The sequence below is a fragment of the Leucoraja erinacea genome, chromosome 1 (genome assembly GCF_028641065.1).
Source record: "Leucoraja erinacea ecotype New England chromosome 1, Leri_hhj_1, whole genome shotgun sequence".
Lineage (NCBI taxonomy): Eukaryota > Metazoa > Chordata > Chondrichthyes > Rajiformes > Rajidae > Leucoraja > Leucoraja erinaceus.
The window spans coordinates 141,687,668-141,714,475 of record NC_073377.1 but is presented as its reverse complement, the minus strand read 5'-3'; the positions used below and the strand labels follow the sequence as shown (position 1 = coordinate 141,714,475).

Genomic DNA, 26,808 nt, shown 5'->3' with positions numbered 1-26,808 from the left:
AGTGACCAGGGTGTGACTCGTCCTTGATTATGCTGCTGGCCTTGCCGAGGCAATGTGAGGTATAAATGGAGTCAATGGAAGAGAGGTGGGTTTGTGTGATGTTCTGGGCTGCGTCCACAATTTGCTGCAATTTCTCGCGGTCTTGGATGGAGCCGTTCCAAAATCATGCTGTGATGCATCCTGATAAAATGCTTTCTGTGGTGCATCTGTAGAAGTTGGTGAGAATGGTTGGGGACATGCCGAACTTCCTAAGCCTTACACTCCTAAGTCATCCTATATTCTTGCCACTGGTTCACTGGCAAGCCCATCTTTGGATCGCATGTCACTTGAAACCGAACAGCCAATTTGCCATTGTTTGGCTATTCGTCCAATAACTGCATTGCCACGGCACCCGTTTCCAAGGCATTTCAAATTAATACATGAACATTTTGAAAAATAAATGAAAAACACACATGTTCTTTTAAGGTCCACATGGACTTTTCCTCCATCCTGTATTGCTAGTACCAGGTTCCTGGAGACATCAGAACCATTGCTGGGAATCTTCTTCACTGGTGGTTACTTCCCAGTATTTTCAATGGATACATATTTACAGTCTTTGATTGCAACCACTAGATGGCAGAGCACAATAACAGGTCAGCGTGCTGCAGCTGATTCAAGTACAGGTTCGGCATTTAAACAAAGCACATCCATGCAAAGGCACAGAATGAGTGTTCCAACCAGATAAAGGATAGACAAGATTTACATTTCATGAAGTCAATAGAAAAGGCAGTCAAGGGATAGTGGCAGAATTAGGCCATTCGGCCCAGCAAGTCTACTCCGCCATTCAGTCGTGGCTGATCTATCTCTCCCTTCGCATTCTCCTGCCTTCTCCCCACAACCCTTAACACCCGCACTAATCCAGAATCTATCTTAAAAACATAAACTGACACAGCCTTCAGTGGCAAAGAAATCCGCAGATTCACCATCCTCTGACTAAAGAAATTCCCCCTCATCTCCTTCCTGAAGGAACGCCCTTTGATTCTGTCCTTTAAGTCAATAGTAGACTGGACATCAACAAATTTTACCTGTTCCAAAGAGATAGTTCCATCCTTCATATTTGTAAGTTTTGGCCTTCTCTTCTAAAATGTAAACCTTCCAGGGCACTGTCCTGTCTGGTGGTGCAGCAACACGATGGAAAAATGCCACTGATCCAATGATTAGATGTTGATGTTTACCCTCCCGACTTAATCACAATTGACTGCCTAGTTCTCTTTTTCTTTCAGCCTCTTTTCTTTCATCAACTCTCCTAATCTAATCTTGAATGTTTACACAGTTTGTAATTGAAATGTTAGCCCTCGGAAGTGAATTCCACAGTCTCACAGCTTTCTGTGTAGGAATTCCTTTTATCCGCGGTTGTAAGTATTATGCATTTAATCTGTGGTTAAAGTGCTTGTTCTAGGCTCCTCAGCTACTGGAGACAGCATTTTTACCTTGAGGATAGACCCAAAATGCTGGAGTAACTCAGCGGGGCAGACAGCATCTCTGGATGAATGGGACGACCCAGAGACGCTGCCAGTTACTACAGCAATTTGTGTCTCTCTTCAGCATCCTTGCTACAGTATTTTCACCTTCCTCGGATCACTGTTTTATAAGTTTAAATACTTTGTTATAATTGTGTCGTGATCTAAACATTTCTATTGAGAAAATGCTAATCTTCCAATGAAAAAAATGGAAAAAAGTGATTTAATTTAGGAACTTATTTTTACTGTGAGGATATCAGGTGATATTGTTACACTGTTTGGATGAGGTGAGGTGGGAAATAAGTTTACATTCTTATGTACATTTAATGTATGTGATCTTAAATACAAGTGGCAACCTATCTGGCGACTGTAATAACAAATTATATTGCAGTTATAGTTACACAGCAGGGAAACAGGCCTTTCAATCCAACTGAAGATAGACACAAAATGCTGGCGTAACTCTGGGACAGGCATCTCTGGAGCGAAGGAATGGGTGACGTTTCGGCTCGAGACCTTCAATCCAACTCATCCGTGCCCCACGTTTGCTCAATATGCCTCTTAAACCTTCCTAACCATATACCTGCCGAAGTTAAAAAAAAATTATTGTAGCTGTCTCAACTACATTTTCTAGTATTTAAGAGGGAACTGCAGATGCTGGAGAATCGAAGGTTACACAAAAAAGCTGGAGAATCTCAGCGGGTGCAGCAGCATCTATGGAGCGAAGGAAATAGGCAACGTTTCGGGCCGAAACCCTTCTTACACAAAAAAGCTGGAGAATCTCAGCAGGTGCAACAAAAAAGCTGGAGAATCTCAGCGGGTGCAGCAAAAAAGCTGGAGAATCTCAGCGGGTGCAACAAAAAAGCTGGAGAATCTCAGCGGGTGCATTTTCTAGTATCTTGTTCCATATACCCTTCACTCTCCAGGTGAATAAGAAGCCCCTCAGCTTCCTATTAAATCCTTCCCCTCTCACCTTAAACCTTTGGTTCTTGTTTCCCCTATTCTGCGTAAAGGATTCTATGCATTCACCCTATCTATTTTCCTCATGATTATATACATCTCCATAAGATCACCCCCTTACCCTATGCTCCAAGGAATAAAGTCCTAGTCTAGCAAACCTCTCCCTATAACTCAGTCCTTCTAGTCTGGTAACATCCTCATAAATCTTCTCTGCACACTTTCCATCTTAATGGCATCCTTCCTGTAGCAGGCCTATAGGCGGCACAGTGGCGTAGCGGTAGAACTATAGCCTTACAGCGCCGGAGACCAGAGTTCGATCCTGACTACGGGTGCTGTCTGTACTGAATTTGTATGTTCTCCTCGTGACCTGCGTGGGTTTAACCTGAGATCTTCGGTTTCCTCCCACACTCCAAAGTCGTACAGGTTTATAGGTTAATAGGCTTGGTATAAACGTATAAATGTAAAAAAAAGACCCCGGTATGTCTAGTGTAGCGTTAATGTGCGGGGATCGCTGGTCGGTGCATACCAGGTGGGCCGAATGGCCTGTTTCCGCGCTGTATCTATAAACTAAACTATTCAGGGTGACCAAAACTTAACACAGTACTCCAAATGTGGCTTCACCAACATCTTGCACAACTTTGCATGACATCCCAACTTCTATACTCAACTGCTGAAGGCCAATGTACCAAACATTTACCACCCCATCTACCCATGACGCCACTTTCAGGGAACTCTGTATCCGTACTCCTAGATCGCTCTGCTCTGTCACATTTACAAGGGGCCTACCCTTCACTGCAAATTAAATCATATAAATTAAAATCAGTTTTCCACCGCTCGCAGATTTAGAATAGCCCCACATAACACAAATGCTCAACAGTGCAAAATTAACTGAAGTTCTGTAAATGTGTGACATTGGCAGGGAGCAAAAAACAATATCGTAGGATATTTTTTTCAAAAAAAGATTGAATGTAATTTGTGCTTTCTGAAGATTTTGGATTCAGCCTATAACATAATTGTGGGCGATATTTATAAAATGTCATCTTCATTACTGAAAACAACTCATTGCAGTAGTGTGAATAATTACAGCTCAATAATCAAACAAATATATCTGAGACCATTGTTTCTGTCTGGTATTATCAATTTATAATTTATTTTAGACCACAGCTAAGGAGATTGTTTTCTTAAGGCAAACATTAACAATGACGAGACAAGACACGTGATGGTAATAAAATTCAACCTAAATCTTCTATCCATGTTCTCCAGGGATGCTGCCGGACCTGGAACTCCAGATGATGGTTTACCAAGGAAAGACACTAAATGCTGGACTAACTTAACAGGTCCGGTAGCATCCCTGGAGAACATGGATAGAAGATGCTTCAGGTCAGGACAATTCTACGGACTCTGATGTTTCCAACCCAAAACATCACCTATCCATGTCCTCCATGGATGCTGCCTGACCTGCTTCTGGTACTCCAGCATTTAGTGTATTTTCTTTATCTCTGGTTAATGGAGTAAATGGCTTTTATACTTCCCTGCTGATTATAGGTTTAGTTTAGTTTAGTTTATTGCCATGTGTATTGAGGTACAGTGAAAAGCTTTATTCAACAGAAATTACTATTTGGATTGGAACAAGGAGCTCAGGGCTCGGCAACCTACACCCCCCCCCCCCCCCGCCCCAGGCCGAATGCGGCCCGTAACTCGAAATCCTCCGGCTCGCACAAGTATTTTTTTTCCCATAATCATCCGGCCCGCAGACTTCCATCATCTCCGGTACCTCCCGGGCCCGAGGCTGTGGCACCCCGGCGCGGTGAGGCAAGGACGCGAGGAGGCCTGCGCTGGCGGCTGCAATGGCGGAGTCGCCGAGCAGCGCCAAACTCTGGCTGTACCGCATCCTGCGCAAAGCCGCCGGCAAGGCCGCGCACCTTCTGTGTCTGGGCTTGACTGTCGGGATCAATGATCCGCTCGGTGATCTTTGGTCGGGATCGGGGTTGTCAACAGGCCGGGGGCGAGTGAGCATGAGTGGCTTCCTCGAAGGGGCGGGGATCCATGTGTGCACGTGATAGTTGTGGCCTGCCATCCGCTCACAGACATGCGTCCTGGCCCCTATGCAGAACAAGGTTGCCCATCCCTGAAGTAGCTGATACAATAGTGAATGCTCAATGCAGTCGAGCTAAGACAATTTCCAGAATGTTTAATCTTTGCAAGAAACATGTGGCCCTTTTCTGATATCTGTACGCTACATAAACATTTCATGGGTGACAGCCACAAAGCTGCTGACTAAATGTTCAGACACAGTTCAATAGCTGCGGAGATTACATGTGTTTATATTTGCAAAGGATTCAAGCAGTTGATTCTGGCAAGCATTTTATTACTCACAATATTCAAAAACAACAAGGGAAAATTCCTGCAGAAGAAGGAAGATCTGTATTCTGTTAAAAGTGGAATCTCTCCCTCCTATCATCTTGCAATGGAAAAAAAATGAGTTGGATTTATCTTTCTCCATTAGAACCGAAATAGCATGGATTCAATCTCCACCACTATAGACCTTCCCCTTTCCCAATACCCCACGCACCACCCATTATCAGTTTGGCTTCGGTACAGGTCTCTTCAATTTAAAATGTTCATTCAGTAAATTCCTCCTGTCACTTACGCAGTAAAGCAATGATGATAATTAACCATTAGTTTGTTCTGCAGATCTTTGGCTGTTGCAGGAGGAGTTCTGAGAGTTTCACGACCTGCTCTTGAAGCCGTCGACTCTTGCACTAAACACTGCAGTTAATCGCAAAACCGGTGATTCGAATGCCCAAGAATGAAGGAGGCGGCAGAAAGAGGTGGACATCACCCAGTCCATCTCTGGCGTTCACCTCCCCGCCACCACAGATATCTGCAGTGAGCACTGCCTCAAAGCGGCAAGTAATATTATCAAAGACCCACACCACCCTGGGCATGATCTCATCTCACTGCTACCCATCAGGATGGTGGCACCGGAGCCTGAGAACTGTGACATCCAGGAACATGTATAGGTTCATCTCATGAACCATCAGGCTCTTGAATCAATAGACAATAGACAATAGGCAATAGGTGCAGGGGTAGCCCATTTGGCCCTTCGAGCCAGCACAGCCATTCAATGTGATCATGGCTGATCATTCCCAATCAGTACCCCATTCCTGCCTTCTCCCCATATCCCTTGACTCCGCTATTTTTAAGAGCCCTATCCAGCTCTCTCTTGAAAGCATCCAGAGAACCTGCCTCCACCGACCTCTGAGGCAGAGAATTCCACAGACTCACCACTCTCTGTGAGAAAAAGTGTTTCCTCGTCTCCGTTCTAATTGCGCATTGCGCAACCCTAACCTCAACCTTACTTCAGCATATATCTACTGTGGACTTAGTAAAAGTTGCAGAACATATTTCATTTTGGATCATTATGATCTAGTAACCTAGTATTACTGATAGTATATTGGGTTATTGTATATTTACAGTGGCTTGCAAACGTTTTCATACCCCTTGAACTTTTCCACATTTTGTCACGTTACAACCACAAACGTAAATGTATTTTATTGGGATTTTATGTGATAGACCAACACAAAGTGGTGCATAATTGTGAAGTGGAAGGAAAATGATACATGGTTTTCAATTTTTTTTTACAAATAAAAAACTGAAAAGTGTGGCATGCAAAAGTATTCAGCCCCCCTGAGTCAATACTTAGTAGAACCACCTTTCGCTGCAATTACAGCTGCAAGTCTTTTGGGGTATGTCTCTACCAGATTTGCACATCTAGAGACTGAAATGTTTGCCCATTCTTCTTTGCAAAATAGCTCAAGCTCAGTCAGATTGGATGGAGAGCGTCTGTGAACAGCAATTTTCAAGTCTTCCCAGAGATTCTCAATTGGATTTAGGTCTGGACTTTGACTGGGCCATTCTGACACATGAATATGCTTTGATCTAAACCATTCCATTGTAGCTCTGGCTGTATGTTTAGGGTCGTTGTCCTGCTGGAAGGTGAACCTCTGCCCCAGTCTCAAGTCTTTTGCAGACTCTAACAGGTTTTCTTCCAAGATTGCCCTGTATTTGGCTCCATCCATCTTCCCATCAACTCTGACCAGCTTCCCTGACCCTGCTGAAGAAAAGCATCCCCACAGCATGAATGCTGCCACCACCATGTTTCACAGTGGGGATGGTGTGTTCAGGGTGATGTGCAGTGTTAGTTTTCCGCCACACATAGCATTTTGCATTTAGGCCAAAAACTTCAATTTTGGTCTCATCTGGCCAGAGCACCTTCCTCCACATGTTTGCTGTGTTCCCCACATGGCTTGTGGCAAACTACAAACGGGACTTCTTATGGCTTTTTTTCAACAATGGCTTTCTTCTTGCCACTCTTCCATAAAGGCCCGATTTGTGGAGTGCACGACTAATAGTTGGCCTGTGGACAGATTCTCCCACCTGAGCTGTGGATCTCTGCAGCTCCTCCAGAGTTACCATGGGCCTCTTGGCTGCTTCTCTGATCAATGCTCTCCTTGCCCGGTCTGTCAGTTTAGGTGGACGGCCATGTCTTGGTAGGTTTGCAGTTGTGCCATACTCTTTCCATTTTCGGATGATGGATTAAACAGTGCTCCGTGAGATGTTCAACTTGGGATATTTTTTTATAACCTAACCCTGCTTTAAACTTCTCCACAACTTTATCCCTGACCTGTCTGGTGTGTTCCTTGGGCTTCATGATGCTGTTTGTTCACTAATGTTCTCTAACAAACCTCTGAGGCCTTCACAGAACAGCTGAATTTATACTGAGATTAGATTACACACAAGTGGACTCTATTTACTAATTAGGTGACTTCTGAAGGCAATTGGTTGCACTGGATTTTATTTAGGGGTATCAGAGTAAAGGGGGCTGAATACTTTTGCATGCCACACTTTTCAGTTTTTTATTTGTAATCGTTTTTGTATCGTTTTCCTTCCACTTCACAATCATGCGCCACTTCGTGTTGGTCTATCACATAAAATCCCAATAAAATACATTTACGTTTGTGGTTGTAACGTGACAAAATGTGGAAAAGTTCAAGGGGTATGAATGCTTTTGCAAGCCACTGTATGTGATATATGGTTGTGTTAGTGCGCCTGTAAAGCTGCATGAGGTACGAATTTCATTATTCTATTCCCAATGTAGATGACACTTGTGACTTCACTTGATTGTTCTCATTCATATATTTATTATTTACTTTTTAAAAAGGGACAAACCTGGATTTAATCATAAAATATTGGGCATTGAATATAAGAGTCAGGACATCATGATGTACTTTGGTTAGGCCACATTTGAAATATTGCATGCAGTTCTGGTCACCCCATGACAGAAAGGGATGCAGAGAGGGTGTAGTGGAGGTTTACTTGAATGCGACCTGGATTAGAGGCTTGCAACTTGGGAGAGTTTGAATAGACTTGGATTGTTATCTCTGGAATGTCGGAGGTTGAGGTGACACTTGATAGAAGTATAGAAAATTATGAAGGACATAGAAAAGGTAGACAGTCAGAACTTGTTTGCCAGGATGGAAATATCAAACACTAGAAGGCATAGCTATAAGGTCATCATCATCATTGAAAACATCAAAGGGCACGGTGACTTAAGGACCTGTACCGCTTGGGCATCATTTGCGCGTCATTTACGCGACATCATTTACGCGTCACGACGCGCACATGATGCGTGCATGGCGTGCATTACGTGCTCATGGCGCGTGGTGAGGTGTGGTGGCGTAGGCAGTGACGTGCGGATGCGCGCGGCGCCCCAGGATTTGGGGATTCACAAATGTGTGATGCGCAAATGACGCCCAAGTGGGAGAGGCTCTTTACAATGCTATGTACGACAGTGATCGCAACTTCTACTGAAGTGTGGATGGCCGTTGGCTCGCTAGGAGCTCATCCCACTTTGACAGGTCTTGTTTTCGGTCCTGTTGGGGGTCCACAGCCCTCTCCTCACCTGGCAAACCAGGTGGGGGAGATGGTTTAGTTGCCGACTGTCCGCCCATGGAGCAGGTAGCGCGGGATTACATGGTGCCCTTGGCGGGGGGAAGGTTTAATGGTGATGTACGGGGCAAGTTATTTTTTACACAGTGAGTAGCAAGGACCTGGAGCACATTGCCTGGGGTGGTGGTGGAGACAGATATGATGGTGGCATTTACAAACTTGTAACAGCAACAGTAACAGTTTAGTTTATTGTCACGTGTACCGAGGTACAGTGAAAAGCTTTAGTTGCCTGCTATCCATTCAGCCGAAAGACAATACATGATTAGCAGTAAGACCATACTTGAGTAGCAGAACGACAATAATAATAATAATAATAATAATCTTATTTATATAGCACATTTTTAGTCAACTTGCATTGACCCCAAAGTGCTTCACATAATTACATTACATTTACACACAGGCAAAGGTGGGTGAAGTGTCTTGCCCCAAGGACACAACGACAGTATGCACTCCAAGCAGGATTCGAACCGGCTACCTTCTGGTCGCCAGCCGAACACTTAGCCCATTGTGCCATCTGTCGACAATACATGATCAGACATGAAAGACAATAGATAATGCTTTTAGATAGGCACAAGAAAGTGCAGGGAATAGACATACATGGATCAAGTGTAGGAAGATGAGATCAGTTTAATTTGAAACAAACATTGTGTCAAGTTTGTGTGCTGTACTGTTCTACGTGTAGGAAGGAACTGCAGATGCTGGTTTAAACCGAAGGTATAGACACAGATAAAGAAGCTGGAGTAACTCAGTAGGGGCAGGCAACATCTCTGGAGAGAAGGAATGGTCAGAAGAAGGGTCTCAACCCGAAACGCCACCCATTCCTTCTCTCCAGAGATGCTGCCTGTCCTGCTGAGTTACTCCTGCTTTTTGTTTCTGTACTGTTCTTTGTTCTTAAAATTTTTTTAAAACACTATGCTGTAATTCTGAAATTTAAATAAACAGAAAATGCTGGAAATACTCAGCAGGTCGGGCAGTATCTGCGGAAACAGAAAGAGTTAAGGGTCTGTCCCACTTTTCCGGCCTAATTCACGACCTCTGCCAAGTTTGCTCTTGACTTGTACTTGCAGCATGGTCGTCACGAGGTCGTAGGAGGTCGTAGGTAGGTCGTAGCAGGCCGTGATGCTAGTTGTAGGTACTCGTGGCATCACGTAGGTCGGGGCGTTTTTCTAGCCTGATGAAAAATGTTCACGAGTAAAAAAGGTCGTGAATTAGGTCGTGAAAGTGGGACAGGCCCTTTAACGTTTCAGGTCAAAGAACTTTTATCAAAATGGCAATACCACACCTCTAAGACTGCAACCTCTTGTCCGTTCCTGAGCAGGCGGAATGCCAGTGGGTGTTTGGAATCCAAGCCTGGAATGATTTCACATCCACGCAGAGGAATGGAAGCCATGTGAATCTTCAGGTCAGATCTATCTTTGTGAAGGATCAGCTTGTTATCTTTCACTATGCACCACCGTTCTCTCCACCGATTATTTGACAGCACGTTCAGGTAACCTTGAAGGATCAGAGCAAGGCAGAAAAATATTCATTTTCTACACATCTACACCATACCTGTTGTAGCTCTTGGTTAGAAACAAGGTAAATGAAAATATATATCAGTTATATTTTATGCTTGTGTTTTTGTTTCGCAGTCCATAGTTCATTTGCTGATGATAAATGTTCTAAAATCACATTATTGGTACCTGACCAAATCTGGTTAGAGCCTATGTCCTTTGCTAATAAATGGACTTCGTGAATAGCAAAGGGCCTGTCCCACTTAGACTATTTTTTAGGCGACTGCCGGCGACTGTCATAGAAACAGAAAGAGTTAATGTTTCAGGTCAAAGAACGTTCAGGTCGCAGGTTGCAGGTCACCGAAGAAACGGCGAATGGACCCCCCTCTTCGACATAAAATTTGAAATGGAACCATTAACTTTAACAACAAAAAAAAATCAAAGTCAGCACCGGCAACAGCTTACGACAGCACCTACGTCAGAAGAAGTCAAGCTACGCTCATTGGCGTCAAACCCAACGTCGATTACTGTCTCCGAACATTTTTCAACATGTTGAAAATCCAGCGGCGACCAGAAAGATGCTATGATTCTTTGGGTAACTGAGGAGACGACTCACGACCATACAGGCGACACCCAGCGACCATGTGGCGACAGCCTAGTCGCCTGTAGTCGCCTAAAAAATAGCCTAAGTGGGACAGGTCCTTAATGTACCTTCATTAGAAAGCACAATGGAAGATAGAAATACTTATCTACTCAATCGTCTATTGCCAAACTGGTTTCCATGATCATTTATGGGTGTTGCATTTCTGTAGAGGTTCCCCAAGGATAAGGGCAACGTCAGTGGTGCAACTGGTAGAGCTGATGCCACACGGCGCCAGGGTTTGATCTTAACCTTGGGTGCTGTGTGGGTTTGCACGTTCTCCCTGAGCCCGTGTGGGTTTCATCCGGCTGCTCCGGTTTCCTTCCACATCCCAAAGGGTTTGTACTTTCACTGGCCACTGCAAATTGCCCCGGGGGTGAAGTGAGTGAATGAGAAAGTGGGATAACACAGAACGAACGCCAATGGGTCAACGCCGACTGGATGGGCTGAAGGGCCTATTCCCATGGTTGTCCTGTTCAATCAATGTCACAAGGGGAAAACCTCAGATTTGCAATGAAATGGGGACTTTAAAAAGTAAACAACATATAATCCTTGTAAAAATATAAATATTATATTACTGCTTTGGAACAGCCAACATTGAGAAAATGTTACCACAGGTTGGGATGTCTTCCTCTGCAGATGAAGTCTGTTCATCTGTCGATGGCTTCTTCTTCCCAAGGCCAATGATCCTTGTAATCTTTTTTCCTGTGACCTTGCTCACAGCTCCTTTTGGTTCAGCCTTTGCATTTTTCTTCCCTTTTCCTGTTTGATGCAAGAAATTCAGATTTACCCTTCAAGACATCAAGCTTCTGCACCTGGTTCAATTTCAAAGCTGCATGCTGTGCCAAATCTGCCAAGTGATTGTGTCATCAAAATGGACGGTAGGATTGGCATCCGGACCTCACGTCACTCATCATCAGTTCTGGCGAAAAGTCACCTACTAGATATGCTAATTTTGTTTCTCTCTCCTCGGCTGCTGCCTGACCTGTTGAATCTCTTTTCAGCATTTTGTTTTTCTATCTCATCATTCTAGCATTGTCTATTGTCATCTACAGTATTCTGGCACACTTTGGTTGGACAACTATAAAATCATAGTGCATGGTAACAGGCCCTTCAGCCCATCTAGCCCAATGCCGACCAAAATGCCCATCTATGCTAGTCCCATTTACTTGCATTTAACCCCTATCCCTTTAAACCTATCCTTTCCATGTACCTGTCCAAATATCTTTTAAATGTACCTATGGGGTCAAGGAAAGAGCGTTAACGTCGCGGCCCTGTTTCCACCAATCTTTCCACCACCACGAACCAGAAGCGACAAGACAGACACCGTTCTATGCAGATGCCGAGAAGTGTGTTCAGCTCTGGCTGAACAACTTCTAATCTTGTGTGTGGACTCGATAAGAAAAATAATATTCCTATGTTATTATTTACTGCCTAATCAGGGAAGTAATTTGTAATTTGTGATTTTTAATGAATCAATTTTGATTGATTTACAAATTATAATTACCTCCCATGAGTGAGATGTTAGCAGCTGTTTGAAGTCAAATTGCCCATTTTATACAATCTGTTCATTTCAAAATTCCCCTTATTGTTATAGATTTAGATTACGATTTTGACTAAAATGTGCATGTCCATTTGATCAAGTCTACACTTTACTGTTGTTTTCTGCACTATTTCATTTTAATAAGTGATAGGAGCAGAAATAGGCCATTTGGCCCATCAAGTCTACCCTGCCATTCAATCATGGCTAATCTACCTCTCCCTCCTAACCCCATTCTCCTGATTTCTGACACTGGTAACAATCAAAAAAATACATCTACCTCTGCCTTAAAAATATCCACTGATTTGGCCTCCACAACCCTCCGTTACAATGAATTCCACAGATTCACCACCCTCTGACAAAATTAATTCCTCCTCATCTCCTTCCTAAAGGAAAGTCCTGTTATTCTGAGGCTATGACCACTGGTCCTAGACTTTTGCACTAGTGGAAACATCCTCTCCACATCCACTCTATACAAGCCTTTCACTAAGCCATGCTTATTTTTGCGACTCGTTGCGTTCAAAGGAATTATAGCCTTGGTGGCATTGCCTTCTCTTTAAGATGAGTGATACATGGGAAATTATCAGGTCTCAGGAGGCAGCTGGTCTGCTGGGGCATCTTGAGATCCTTTGATAGCTCTTTGTAGACCATTGAATTTCTCTTAGATATCCCTGATCATAATATTCATTTAGAAACAGTTGAAAGGATTAAAATATGATTTTTAACAAAATAGTGAAAAAAAGACCTTAAAGCACAACGTGTAACTTAAGTTAGTGAAAAACATTATGATTAAATGAAGTAACAAAAAATAAAATTACTATTATTTGTTCCCGTTTATGATCTTGGGTGCGAGATATGTCACAAACAACAATCAATATTCAGGGTCCAAGTGCTTTGAGCATCTGAATGATTGAATGAATACTTTGTTGTCACATGTGACAAGTCAGAGTGCAATTCTTTGTTTGCATTCCCAAGGTATGCAAATAGTCGCTACAAAAAATGGCGCCGAAAAAGTTAAAAAGTATCCCGCGCCAGTATCATCTTTTGTTTTAGTTCCCCCTCCCACCCCCCCCGCTCCCGGGCCGCTCCTGCAAAGACTCCCCCACCCCCCTCCCTCTCTCCGTCTGTCAGGCACCCCCCCCCCCCTCCTCATGGTGGTCCCCCCTTGTTGGGACCTCCATTGTTCTGATACAGCATCCCTCACGGCAATCCCCCAAACGCCGGGTCCTCTTCTGCTCTGAAGTTTGTTCCTGAACCAATTGTTGTGTCCAAAGGCAGAGCTGGAGGACTGTTGCACTGCTACCGAACCTCCAGCTTAATTCCACATCTACATTGCAATGCATTGGCTCAGAAATCAGAGGAGTTGACCCATTAAGAAAGCCCTACATGGAGTTTAGTTTAGGTTTAGTTTAGTTTAGAGATACAGCACAGAAACGGGCCCTTCGGACCACGGACTCCGCGCCAACCAGCATCCCTAAGTGCTGTCAGGCAGCGGGGGAACTGTACCCCTGAGCCACCATTGCCACTCTAAAAAGCGGCTACATAGTGGGGGGGGGGGGGGGGGGGGGAGGGGGGGGGAGAGAGGGGGGGGGGGGGGAGAGAAGGAAAGAGGTGAGAAAAGGGAGAGAAGGGGGTAGAAGGAGGGGAGAAGGAGGGGAGACACTTTTAAGAAGTTTAATAGAGTTTAGCGGGCATTTACCTACTGGTCGGTTTTCCTTGGTCCTGAAAACTCTAATGAGCCAATTAAAATGCCTGTTCAGTGAAGGAGATTGCCTACGGCTGCCCTCGACTGCCTGTAACTACATAGCAACCCCACTCCACTGCACTACGAGTTTAAAAGACCCATGCCGACCAATTTTTACTTGAGGAAAAATTTTCAACATGTTGAAAACTCTTCCATATCCTAGCTGAGGCGGCGAGTATACGGGAACTTCCCTCGAGCATGTGGGAGAGTTCCAGTGACCTGATAGGACCTCCTAGGACCACGTGTCGACCATGCTACGAGTTTGAGTCGAGGGCAAACTCTTCTAAACTCTCACATTAGTTTGCCGCAGTGGGACAGCCCCTTAAGGGCATTGGAGAGACCACATCTGTAGGCTTGGGTGCAGAATTGCCCTTATTTAAGTAAAGATGTAAATACATTACAAGCTATACAGAGAAGGTTTACTACACTTCATCCATCATTATTCACATAATTTCATTCATTCATTTCATTCAACATCGTTGAAAACATTAGCGACGCAGTGGTGCTGATGGGAACGGTGACAGACGCACCACACATCTCTGTCCTCCAGTTCCTGCAGACTTCCGCCGCTGGAAGTATAGGATTTTGGTGTGTGTGCTTTATCATCATTCCTTACAATGCTATGTACGACAGTGGTCGCAACTTCTACTGATCTGTGCATGGCAGTTGGCTGGCTAGAAGCTCATCCGCCCTTTGACAGGTCTTGTTTTTGGTCCTGCTGGGGGTCGACACCCCCCCCTAACCCCCCCACCCCCCCCCCCCCCCCCCCCCCGCACTTCAGCATGTTGAAAATCCAGCGGCAACCAGAACAAGGTACGACTCTTTGGGCGACTACTCACAACCATACAGGGTCGCCTGACATGTCGCCAGGCTGTCGCCTGTATGGTCGTGAGTAGTCTCCTCAGTCGCCCGAAGAGTCGTAGCGTCTTTCTGGTCGACACTGGATTTTCAACATGTTGAAAATTTTCGCCAACCTGCAACAACTTAGGACTGGTGCCGGTAGTCGCCGAAAAAGTCGCATAAGTGGGACAGGCCTAAGGAGATTTATATTGCACTTAAAGTGAGCTATTGATGATAGTGAGCCCAGGTGAACACTTTGCACAAGTCTGACATTAATTTGCTCACACCATGTTTGACATTAATTTGCTGATAAATCTTGCACCTCAATCGGCTTGATTCAAGTAGACTATTCCAATGGCTAACAATCCCGAGGATTCCGTTAAGTTTCCTTCATGGCCTGGATCACCATAGGTTACAATATGAATCAGTGACTAGCCACATCTATCTGCCTGAAAAAGACTCTCAACCCAAAACCTCACCCATTCCTTCTCTCTAGTGATACTGCCTGTCCCGCTGAGTTACTCTGGCATTTTGTGTCTATCTTCAGCCAAATCTATCAGTTCACTCTGCAACTAGGTGCACAGCACACATGTTCAGATATCCGAGTATTATGCTGCTTCTTGTATCGTTCTCCAAGTCTAACTCTTTGAATCACTTCCATCTGGAAGGCGACAGTCATAGCTGCCACAGCCAGACATAAAAACAGCTTTTTTTTCCCAAGAGTAATAGCTCTACTCAATAACCAAATATCAGTAGCCTCCTTTTGCACTGGTATTTTATGTTTAACGAATAATGTTTTATTATTAATGTTTAATGTTTTATGTATCATTCTTAACTGTCACTGTATGTCATGTTGTCACTTGTGGGCAGAGCACCAAGGCAAATTCCTTGTATGTGAATACTTGGGCAACTTTTTTTTTTAATGCAATTTACATTTGTTTTATGATTGTAGTTATGTGATTTATCTCCAAATGTCAGAAATATTTATTTTTTAAATATTATCCACGGACTTTACAGCTGGCAGGGCTTTGACAGTTGCCAACATTTTCAAGGACGTTTTGTGGAGAGAGCCTCCTTGTTTCAGCACTTCAAACATTGCTTCCAATCAATCTATGTCAATGGTTTCTGGAGTGTTCTGTCCAACAAGCTTGGCCTTCCACATCCACAAGGGCTAACTGCACGTGTAGATTCTAGAAAGAGGGGCTGGGATCAGGCAAGTCCGAGCGCAGGCTCAGCGATAGTTTCGCTAAACACATCCGCTCTGTCCGCCTGAACCTACCTGATCTCCTGGTTGCTGGACACTTTAATTCCCCCTCTCATTCCCACATTGACCTTTCTGTCCTGGGCCTCATCCACTGTCAAAGCGAGGCTCAGCGCAAATTGGAGGAACAGCAACTCATAGAAACATAGAAACATAGAAATTAGGTGCACGAGTAGGCCATTCGGCCCTTCGAGCCTGCATCGCCATTCAATATGATCATGGCTGATCATCCAACTCAGTATCCCGTACCTGCCTTCTCTCCATACCCTCTGATCCCCTTAGCCACAAGGGCCACATCTAACTCCCTCTTAAATATAGCCAATGAACTGGCCTCGACTGCCCTCTGCGGCAGAGAGTTCCAGAGACTCATCACTCTCTGTGTGAACAAAGTTCTTCTCATCTCGGTTTTAAAGGATTTCCCCCTTATCCTTAAGCTGTGACTCCTTGTCCTGGACTTCCCCAACATCAGGAACAATCTTCCTGCATCTAGCTTGTCCAACCCCTTAAGAATGTTGTAAGTTTCTATAAGACCCCCTCTCAATCTCCTAAATTCGAGAGAGTATAAACCAAGTCTATCCAGTCTTTCTTCATAAGACAGTCCTGACATCCCAGGAATCAGTCTGGGTGAACTTCTCTGCACTCCCTCTATGGCAATAATGTCCTTCCTCAGATTTGGAGACCAAAACTGTACGCAATACTCCAGGTGTGGTCTCACCAAGACCCTGTACAACTGCAGTAGAACCTCCCTGCTCCGATTCTCAAATCCTTTTGCTATGAAAGCTAACATACCATTCGCTTTCTTCACTGCCTGCTGCACCTGCATGCCTACTTTCAATGACTGGTGTACCATGACACCCAGGTCTCACTGCATCTCCCCTTTTCCTAGTCGGCCACCATTTAGATAATAGTCTGCTTTCCTGTTTTTGCCACCACAATGGATAACCTCACATTTATCCACATTATACTGCATTTGCCCACTCACCCAGCCTATCCAAATCACCTTGCAGTCTCCTAGCATCCTCCTCACAGCTAACACTGCCCCCCTGCTTAGTGTCATCCGCAAACTTGGAGATATTGCCTTCAATTCCCTCATCCAGATCATTAATATATATTGTAAATAGCTGGGGTCTCAGCACTGAGCCTTGCGGTACCCCACTAGTCACTGCCTGCCACTGTGAAAAGGACCCGTTTACTCCTACTCATATTTCGCTTGGGCAGCTTATACCCCAACGGTATGAATATTCACTTCTCTAACTTCAGGTAACTCTTGCTTTCCCTCTCTCTCCATCCCTCCCCATTCCCAGTTCTTCGACCAGACTGACTGCCTCCGACTACATTTTATCTCTGTTTGCTTTGTTGTTACCTTCTCCCAGCTAACAATGATCTATTCTACATTTTCCTTAACCTTCATTTCCTTTGCCCTGTGTTCACACCTTCACACTTCCTTATATCTGTATCCCCCCCCCCCCCCTCCCTCCCCCCCCGACCTCAGTCTGAAGAAGGGTCTCAACCCGAAATGTCACCCATTCCTTCTCGCCAGAGATGCTGATTGTCCCGCTGAGTTACTCCAGTATTTTGTGTCTATCTTTGTGTTTAAACCAGCATCTGGAGTTCCTTCATACAAATGCCCATGTATTTCACATTTTTCAAGCTTTCCCGCATATTCCATTCCATCACAAGTGAAAACAACTGCTTCTGCCACTGGTTAATAATTAATTTAATTCCAGGTATCTATTCTTGCAAAAATATCAGCTCAAATATTAAAGATTTCTTAAATGATGCAGTGGAATGAGCATAATAAAGCCCACATTGTCCAATAATTTTCTTTAATATGTAATTAAATCTTTAGTTTACATTAGTTTAGAGATAGAGCGCAGAAACAGGCCCTTCGGCCCACCGAGTCCGCACCGGCCAGTGATCCCCGCACACTAACACTATCCTACACACACTAAGGGCAATTTACAATTACACCAAGCCAATTAACCTACAAACCTGTACATCTTTGGAATGTGGGAGGAAACCAAATATCTCGGAGCAAACCCACGCGGTCACGGGGAGAACGTACAAACACCGTATGGACAGATCCCGTCATCAGGATCGAACCCAAAGTGCTGCAAGTGCTATAAGGCACAAACTCTACCGCTGTGCCACCGTGACACCCTTATTACGCCTCTATAATTATCTTTTTAGTATGGATCTATTGACGGTATATTTTTGCATTATGAGACTCACACCAAATGAAATCACAAACAAGGCAACCAGAAACAAGATTTTAATGGATGTTAAACCAGCGAGTAATATAGGTTCCTTATCCGAGCGGGTACATCAATGTCTAGTTCAACAAGGAACAGACTCCTCCTTGATTTAATATAAATATTTGGACAGAAGAACAGTTGTCACAGCTTAGTGCTCAAGCAGCAGGAAATGAATGATCTGGCCCCTTAAGAAACTAATTTTCACCAGTACTCATTGCCCAGAAATTCCACAGCTGAGATTCAACAAACAGGTTGAAGTCATCTTAGATTGATTATAGCAATATGATTAGCAAGCAGGAATAGTTGCAGTAAAGCAACATAAATTAATAGTTAGACAAGATGTTGCTCTGGCAGGCACACCCTTCATCTTGAAAACAAGAATGAAGCCTGAGGAAAAAGCATGAGGTCACGTTTCAGTGCAGATCCACGATCTGTGATGTGCAGTGAGAGGGTGTGAACATGATTGTTTAGTTTTAGTTTAGATACAGCGCAGAAGCAGGCCCTTCGGCCCACCGGGTCCACGCCGACCAGCGTTCCCCGCACATTAACACTCTCCGACACACACAATTTTCTCATTTGTCATGCCAATTAACCTACAACACTGTACGTCTTTGGAGTGTGGAAGGAAAACAAACATCTCGGAGAAAACCTGTAGTCGGGATCGAACCCGGGTCTCTGGCGCTGGAAGCGCTGTAAGGCAGCAAGTTTAACGCTGTTCCACCGTGCCGCCCATGTTTTAGAGAAAGTCAAGCTCAGTCTTTAGGTGCTGGGTCATTCGGCCAGTAGAACACACAAGACCAGCCTCAGTCGAAGACGCCATAATTACAATTTCCAATTAACTTCTGCACGGCTGACAGCAACTATGCCCATTAAGAGAGCTAAATGACATGGGCTTATTCTGCCTAATTAACTTGCACATCTTTACGATAATGTTGGGTGAACATCCACTTCATGGTGAAGATTGTGGGAATCATCCATCTGACTAGTTCTTTCTAAATAAGCAAAGGCATTGTAGATGACACGTGCATGTACCTTTAATATAGTGACCTCACCACTACTAACCACTCCCCATATCAGAAGTATAATTGCAACCTCCCCACCCATTGATCTCTCTCTAGCTCATGTGACAGACCACGTACAGCTAGGGCAGTAACGTTTGTGTATTATCAATAAATAGTAGTAAAGACACAGTGTGTTGATGACTCCTCTTTACAGGCATGATGGGCCAAATGGTCTCCTCCTGTTCTGTAAAATTCTAGTCATTAATTATTGAATCTGTAAACTCTGCCCATAGCTCACAAATGTGTCAATAAAAATTATGTGTTGTGTTTCCTTTAAACAATCATGAGATCATAGACATTTGTGCTACAGGATGTCAACATTTGGCCAGGTGTGTGTGCACCATCCACGATAGGTCTAGTCTAACCATCAGTTCTCAGCTTTTAATGTTACAGGTAACAATTTCTTACAATGTGATCTTCCGGGTACTGCTTAAATGTAATAGAGTCATATAGTGTGGTAACAGGTTCGTCGGCCCAACTTGCCCACGCCAGCCATCTACACCAATCCCACCTGCCGCCGCTTAGTTCATATCCCACCAAACTTGTCCTATCCATGTACCTGTCTAATTGTTTCTTAAACATTGGGATAGTCTCAGCCTCAACTACCTCCTCTGGCAGCTTGTTTAGTTTTTAGTTTTAGAGATGCAGGGGGGAAACAGGCCCTTCGGCCCACCGGGTCCGCGCCGACCAGTGATCCCCGCACATTAACATTATCCTACATCCACTGGGGACAATTTTTTTTTAACATTTACCAAGCCAATTAACCTACATACCGGTACGTCCTTGGAGTGTGGGAGGAAATCAAAGATCTCTCTAGAATTTAGAAGACTCTCTGTGGTATTATGCAATAATAGTGTAAGGCTGAGCAGAGGGGCACTAGGACCCTGTGTGACAGAAGCCAGGCTCCAGTAACCGGATGTGACTGGAACCCAGGGTGTGGGCAGTTAGGGAGTTGCCTGGGCTTACACACGAGGTTGTTGCAGGCTGCTGTTGCAGTTGGTGCTGTTGTACAGATTAAAGGTATACTCTGTTTACGTCGTCGTACGAGCCTTATTACAAGCATAACCCGACACTCTCTAGAATTTAGAAGATTGAGAGGGGATCTTATAGAAACTTACAACATTCTTAAGGGGTTGGACAGGCTAGATGCAGGAAGATTGTTACCGATGTTAGGGAAGTCCAGGACAAGGGGTCACAGCTTAAGGATAAAGGGGAAATCCTTTAAAACCGAGATGAGAAGAACTTTTTTCACGCAGAGAGTGGTGAATCTCTGGAACTCTCTGCCACAGAGGGTAGTTGAGGCCACTTCATTGGCTATATTTAAGAGGGAGTTAGATGTGGCCCTTGTGGCTAAGGGGATCGGGGGTATGGAGAGAAGGCAGGTACGGGATACTGAGTTGGATGATCAGCCATGATCATATTGAATGGCGGTGCAGGCTCGAAGGGCCGAATGGCCTACTCCTGCACCTAATTTCTATGTTTCTATGTCTATGTTTCTATCTCGGATAAAACCCACGTAGATCAAGGGGAGAGCGTACACACTCCGTACAGACAGCACCCATGGTCAGGATTGAGCCCGGATCTGTCCCCAGTGGGTATAGGATAGGGTTGATGCACGGGGATCGCTGGTCGGCGCAGACCCGGTGGGCCGAAGGGCCTGTTTCTGCGCTGTATCTCTAAACTAAACTAAACTAAATCGCGTCAGACAAATCACCCAGAAAACGAAGGGATACATTAATATTTTCATAATACTGCCAAGTGAAAACAAAAATCACACGACACAATATTAGAAAAGATGGACACAAAATACTGGAGGAACACAAGGGGTCAGGCAGAATCTCTGGAGAACATGGATAGGTGACATTTGCAGGGGGGGGGGGGCAAAAACAGCTGGAAGCGAGAAGATTCACAGCTGGCAAGAGGTGACCTGTCTTGAGGAGGTTCCCTGATAGGCAGATTGTTGGACGAAGGCTGGGGATTGGAGTATGTGTGTGGCCAAATGGAATACATGGCTGGGAAATGTGAAGCTAGATGAAAGATTTTTGGAGCAAGAAACTGGTGCCAGGTCAGCCAGGGTTCAGGAGAAGGGAGTGGGGGGGAGGGAATCAACGGGGGAGGGGGGGGGTGAAGGAGGAGGTTGTTAAAGGGGCCTCCCTCCCCCCTCCACCATGACTCCTTCATCTAGCTTCACAGTTCTCAACTGCATGCTTCCCATTCGGGCTGACACCTTCCTTTACCTCTAGCCTTTGTCCAAAAAATCTGCCTATCAGTGAAGCCACTCGCCTCAGGTCATCTTTTGCGGCCTGTCGATTTGTCTGGACTCCTCTTCTCTCTTCTCACTCCCCCCACCCCTCCCTGTAATCAGGTTGAAGAATCAGGGCGGTCACGGTGGCGCAGCGGTAGAGTTGGTGTCTTCCAGCGAATGCAGCGCTGGAGACCCCGGGTTCGATCCTGACTACGGGTGCTGTCCAAACGGAGTTTTGTACGTTCTCCCCCTGATCTGCGTGGGTTTTCTCCGAGATCTTCGGTTTCCTCCCACACTCCAAAAACGTACAGGTTTGTCGGTTAATTGGCTTGGTGAATGTAAAAATTGTCCCTAGTGGGTGTAGGATAGTGTTAATGTGCGGGAATCGCTGGTCGGCACGGACACGTGGGCCAAAGGGCCTGTTTCTGTGCTGCATCTCTAAACCAAACTAAACTGTCCCAACCCTAAACGTTGCCTGTCTATTTTCTCCAGAGATGCTGCCAGACCCGCTGAGTTACTCAAGCTTTTTTTGTCTATCTGTGGTGTGAACCAGAATCGGCAGTTCCTTGTTATTATAAACTATTAGGAAATGTCTTTTTGGTTGATAGAAAGCAGAAATTGTTCACTGAATCATATTCATCGCTTTCAGCAATGACCCGGGCAGTATCATTATTGCCCTTACAAAGCAATTAAAATAATTACAATATAATTAAAATACTATATTGTCAACAGAGAATCCTTGCATGACAGAAGGTACTCACCTTGGTCTTTACTATCTGTCGTTCCAAAATGAGTTCCATTTTCCAAGTGTCCTTCACCATCTGAGTTTGGCTTCTCTGAAGATAACTTCTGGAAGAAGAAATTAGATATCATCAATCATTTATTAACGCTGACTCAGCAGGCTCTCCACAGATTTCCCCTAAGTACAAGGTGGAGGGACGACCTCCTCCTGTTGCTCTGTGTTACAGCAATGACAAAAAACAGAAAGATTTCTATGCGTTGGTATTTCTGGCAATACCCAATGGTTCTTGAATTAAGTTTTAAAATAAAAGACATTTAACCAACAACATTCAATCACAGTGTTTCCATAATTGATCACTTTGTATTTTAGTTTAGTTTAGATCTTAAGTTTAGAGATACAGCACGGAAACAGGCCTGCATCTATTCTTCTATGTTTCTCTGTTTCTACCCTCACTGATATTTCCACACCGTTGACCCGTTGACTTGGACTGGTTAGGTATGATTGTCATAAGATTAGAGGAAATGTCCAAGGGAAGACCAGAAGCTAACATGGCTAGATTCAACCTGGTGTGACCTTCAATTGCCCTCCTAAGGGTTAAAATGGAACTGAAGTAAAGGAACAGTAGTTTATTAACTCACTGGTATTCAAGTCCTAAACACCTTGACTTGACTTCCTATACTACCATGGCAGCAGTAAGAGCATAATTTGCATAAGGTACAGCAAGAATGTAACATTTTTGGTGACCATTATAGGATACTGCAATTTTACAAATACAGGTGCACAACCTTTTATCCGGTGTTCCGGAAACCGAAAAACTCCGAAAACCGGCCATTTTTTCCAGGTGTCGTCTGCGCACCAAAGCTCGCGTTTGGCGCCAAACTTGACCCGAAACGACCCACGGTCAACCCAGGTCTGTACTACTGTAGCGGCTGCCTCCTCCCCGGAGACCGGGAGACGCTTAAACATCTGTAAATCATTGCTTAAATGTTAGTTTGGAGGGCTTTTATGTGAAGGGGGGGTGAAGGGGTAAACTTTAAGTCTTAGTCCCCTACCTGGTCGGAGAGGCGGGGAGCGTTCAATGCCTTACCGGGTCGCCGTGCAGTAAGCTCCGCGGTGCTGTGGCCGGTGGGGCAGCGGGCGGCGCTGGTTGTAGCTCCGACCCCGGCAACTCTACCCCTGGCTGCGAGGCGCTCCAAATCCAGCGCGGCCCGCGGCCGGACGCCCCAGCTCCGCGAATGTCGGGAGGCGGCGGCGTCGCAGCGCTGGGATACCAGCGGGGAGCGGGCAATGCCTTACCGGGTCGCCGTGCGGCAAGCTCCGGGGCGCTGTGGCCGCCGACCCAACTTTCGCGGAGCGTCGCTGGATTTGGAGCCGCGCAGCCAGGAGTAGAATTGCCGGGGTCGGAGCTCCAACCGGCGCCGCTCGCGGCCGGACGAAGCCCCCAGCTCCGCGAGGTTGGGAGTCGCCGACCAGGTAGGGGACTAAGAATTAAAGTTTCCCCCTTCACCCCTACTCCACCACCACCACATAAAATCCCTCCAAACTAACTGACTAACATTTATGCAATGATTTCCAATGATTCCCCGGTCTCCGGGGAGGAGGCAGCCGCTCCAGACTTTTCAAGCCGCCCGCGCTACCTACCTAATCTACGCTAAAAATCTTCCATTCGGAAATCCGAAAATGTCCGAAATCCGACAAGTGTCTGGTCCCAAGGCTTTCGGATAAAAGGTTGTGCGCCTGTAGTTAAAATATGCACAAGCAAACTTCTTGTTTAGTGCGTGTACAGATGGGGTGAAGCTGTCTCTGTTCAGAGCATATTGTACACCACTCTATACTGCACACCTGTGGTTAAACTACAGAAAGGCAAGCTTACAGAGACTTAAAGTAGGTTATAATGATGCCATGAGAATATTACTTAAGAGACCTAGATGGTGTAGTACAAGTGAAATGTTTGTGGCTGCAGGAGTCAATACTTTACAAAATGTCTTAAGAAATCTTATGTATAAATTTATTTGCCAGATTAATGACTGAAAATGAAATCACCTTGGCCTTATCAAACATAAGGTTTCGCACTACACTCTACCAATCCCAGCTGTGGAGACATTGGTATTGTTGTCACTGATTTATTTTATTTGTGATCTTAAACCATGAATTGTGCTTTTTTATGTAATTTACTGTGCCTTTGTATGCAATTTATTCCATGTAATGTCTTGCCTTTTATCTGGACCTTGAGTCTGTAATAAAAAGTATGTAAGTAAGTAACATGCCGTAACTGCAGAAGATGCAATACCTGTCCCTATAACTCTGCCCAAGGACTTTCAGGTGAGGCAGAGGTTCACTTGCATCTCCTCCAACCTCATCTACTGTATCCGCTGTTCCAGATGTGGACTCCTGCAAGACCAAGCTCAGGCTCGGCGATCGTTTCACTGAACACCTCCGCTCAGTCTGCCTCTACCTACGTGATCGCCCAGTTGCCAAACACTTTAACTCCCCCTCCCATTCCCACATTGACCATTCTGGGAGATTACACATCCAGAGCGATAGGCAAGGAAAAGGCTTCATATCCTTCAGACCTCCCAGATCCACACACGAAGCAGCCACACACACACACACACTGTTGGCCCACCCCTGCAATTGTGTAATCTCTTGGGAGAAATGAAAAATATAAGGATATAAATCCTTAAGTCTGTTTAGAAAACTTGAGAAAGTTCCTGACTCCCACAGGCAAAACTCCAAGAGAACATAAATCCTAATCCCAGCTAATTTATAGCATTCTAACCTTAACTAGAAGTGCCATTCCCTCTCACTAATCTATCTCCCTTCTCATCGGCCTTCATTTTCACCACGTCTCAGGAAACTGTTTACTTGAGTTATGACCTGACTTGTTTTTCTTCCATTTAGATATATGTCTGAATGAATATTTCACAAGTGGACAATTTAGTTTAGTTTAGGAAAGAGATACAGGGCGGAAACGGGCCAATTTACGCTTATACCAAGTATACAAATCCAAGCCAATTAACCTACAAACCTGCACGTCCTTGGAGTGTGGGAGGAAACCGAAGATCTCGGAGAAAACCCAGGTGGTCACGGGCAGATCATACTAACTCCCTACAGACAGCATCCGTAGTCAGGATCGAACCTGGGTCTCAGCTGCTGTAAGCACTGTAAGGCAGCAACTCTCCCGCTGGGCCACCGGGCCGCCCACTCACTTTACTCTCCAGAATTAGCTAAGCTTATAAATGTCCAGGAAACAAGGATGTCTAGCTTGATAAATAGCAATACAGCCAGTTACATTATGTTTTTTCCAATTGCTGCACAATCTACAAGTAGATTTCGATGACGACATTCTCCGTGGCAGACGAATGGCATGATTGGATTTGTCTTTTTTGAATGTGGTCATAATTACAGCACATTTTATGAGGATGTTGCCAGGACTAGAGGGTCTGAGCTATAGGGAGAGGTTGCGTAGGCTGGGAATCTATACCTTGGAGCGCAGGAGGATGAGGGGTGATCTTATAGCGGTGTATAAAATCATGAGAGGAATAGATTGGGTAGATGCACGGAGACTCTTGCCCAGAGTAGGTGAATCAAGGACCAGAGGACATAGGTTTAAGGTTAAGGGAGGAAGATTTAATAGGAATCTGAGGGGTAACTTTTTTGCACAAAGGGAAACAAGATGCCAGAGGAGGTAGTTGAGGCAGGGTCTATCCCAACATTTAAGAAACAGTTATACAAGTACATGGGTAGGACAAGTTGGGAGGGATATGGACCAAATGCAGGCAGGTGGGACTGGTGTAGCTGGGATATGTTAGCCGGTGTGGGCAAATTGAGCCAAAGGGCCTGTTTCCACACTGTATCACTCTATGAGTCTATTGAGGTCTCCTAATATATGCTTTTAGTTCCAGATATGGACGATGAGATTGTGAACTCTTCATCAAGTAATATTAAAACCGCAGTGCACACACCACTGCCCTTGTGATTTTTTTTAAGTGGAAAAAAGTCTTTGACTTCTTGTCAGTCAACAATCTTCATCAAAGGGTTCTCTGCTCAATCACCTCATGTGTGTTGAAATGTCCAAGTCAGAGTGCGGTGTCCATCCATCTGGGTGGATGTCACATAGTAAATGTAGATACACCACATGACAAGCCCAAATGAAATGCACATAGAAGCAGCAGCAACGCTGTGCATGGCCATTTTCCACCTCACTGAAGCGTTTGACTACTAATTAAAAGGGGTCGCAGTGAATATTGATCAAATTTGATTGCCCTTGCCTTCCCTCTCTCTCCATCCCTCCCCATTCTCAGTTCTCCGACCAGTCTGACTGTTCCCCTGATAACATTTTATCGAGGTTTGCTTTGGTGTCACCTTCTCCAAGCTAACAATGATCTATTCTACATTTTCCTTGAACTTCATCTCTTTTGATGTCTCGTTTTCACACCTTGCCCTTCCATATCTCTGTATCTCCCTCTCCCCTGACTCTCAGTATGAAAAAGGGACTCGATGCGACATCTCTCTACAT

General features: G+C 44.9%; 1 protein-coding gene across 5 annotated transcripts in view; it reads right to left on the bottom strand.

Annotated features, from left to right (window-relative positions):
- afap1 (actin filament associated protein 1) overlaps window positions 1-26,808 on the bottom strand; it is a 334,355-nt gene that overhangs the window by 34,700 nt on the left and 272,847 nt on the right. For 3 of the 5 annotated variants that reach the window (XM_055644812.1, XM_055644840.1, XM_055644831.1), the window contains exons 8-10: window positions 22,309-22,396; window positions 11,214-11,363; window positions 9,751-9,962 (exon numbers count right to left, since the gene is read on the bottom strand). In XM_055644812.1, the coding sequence (XP_055500787.1) occupies window positions 9,751-9,962; window positions 11,214-11,363; window positions 22,309-22,396 (450 nt within the window). The remainder of the gene's footprint in view (window positions 1-9,750; window positions 9,963-11,213; window positions 11,364-22,308; window positions 22,397-26,808) is intronic. The other 2 variants (XM_055644821.1, XM_055644848.1) reach the window with 1 other exon arrangement.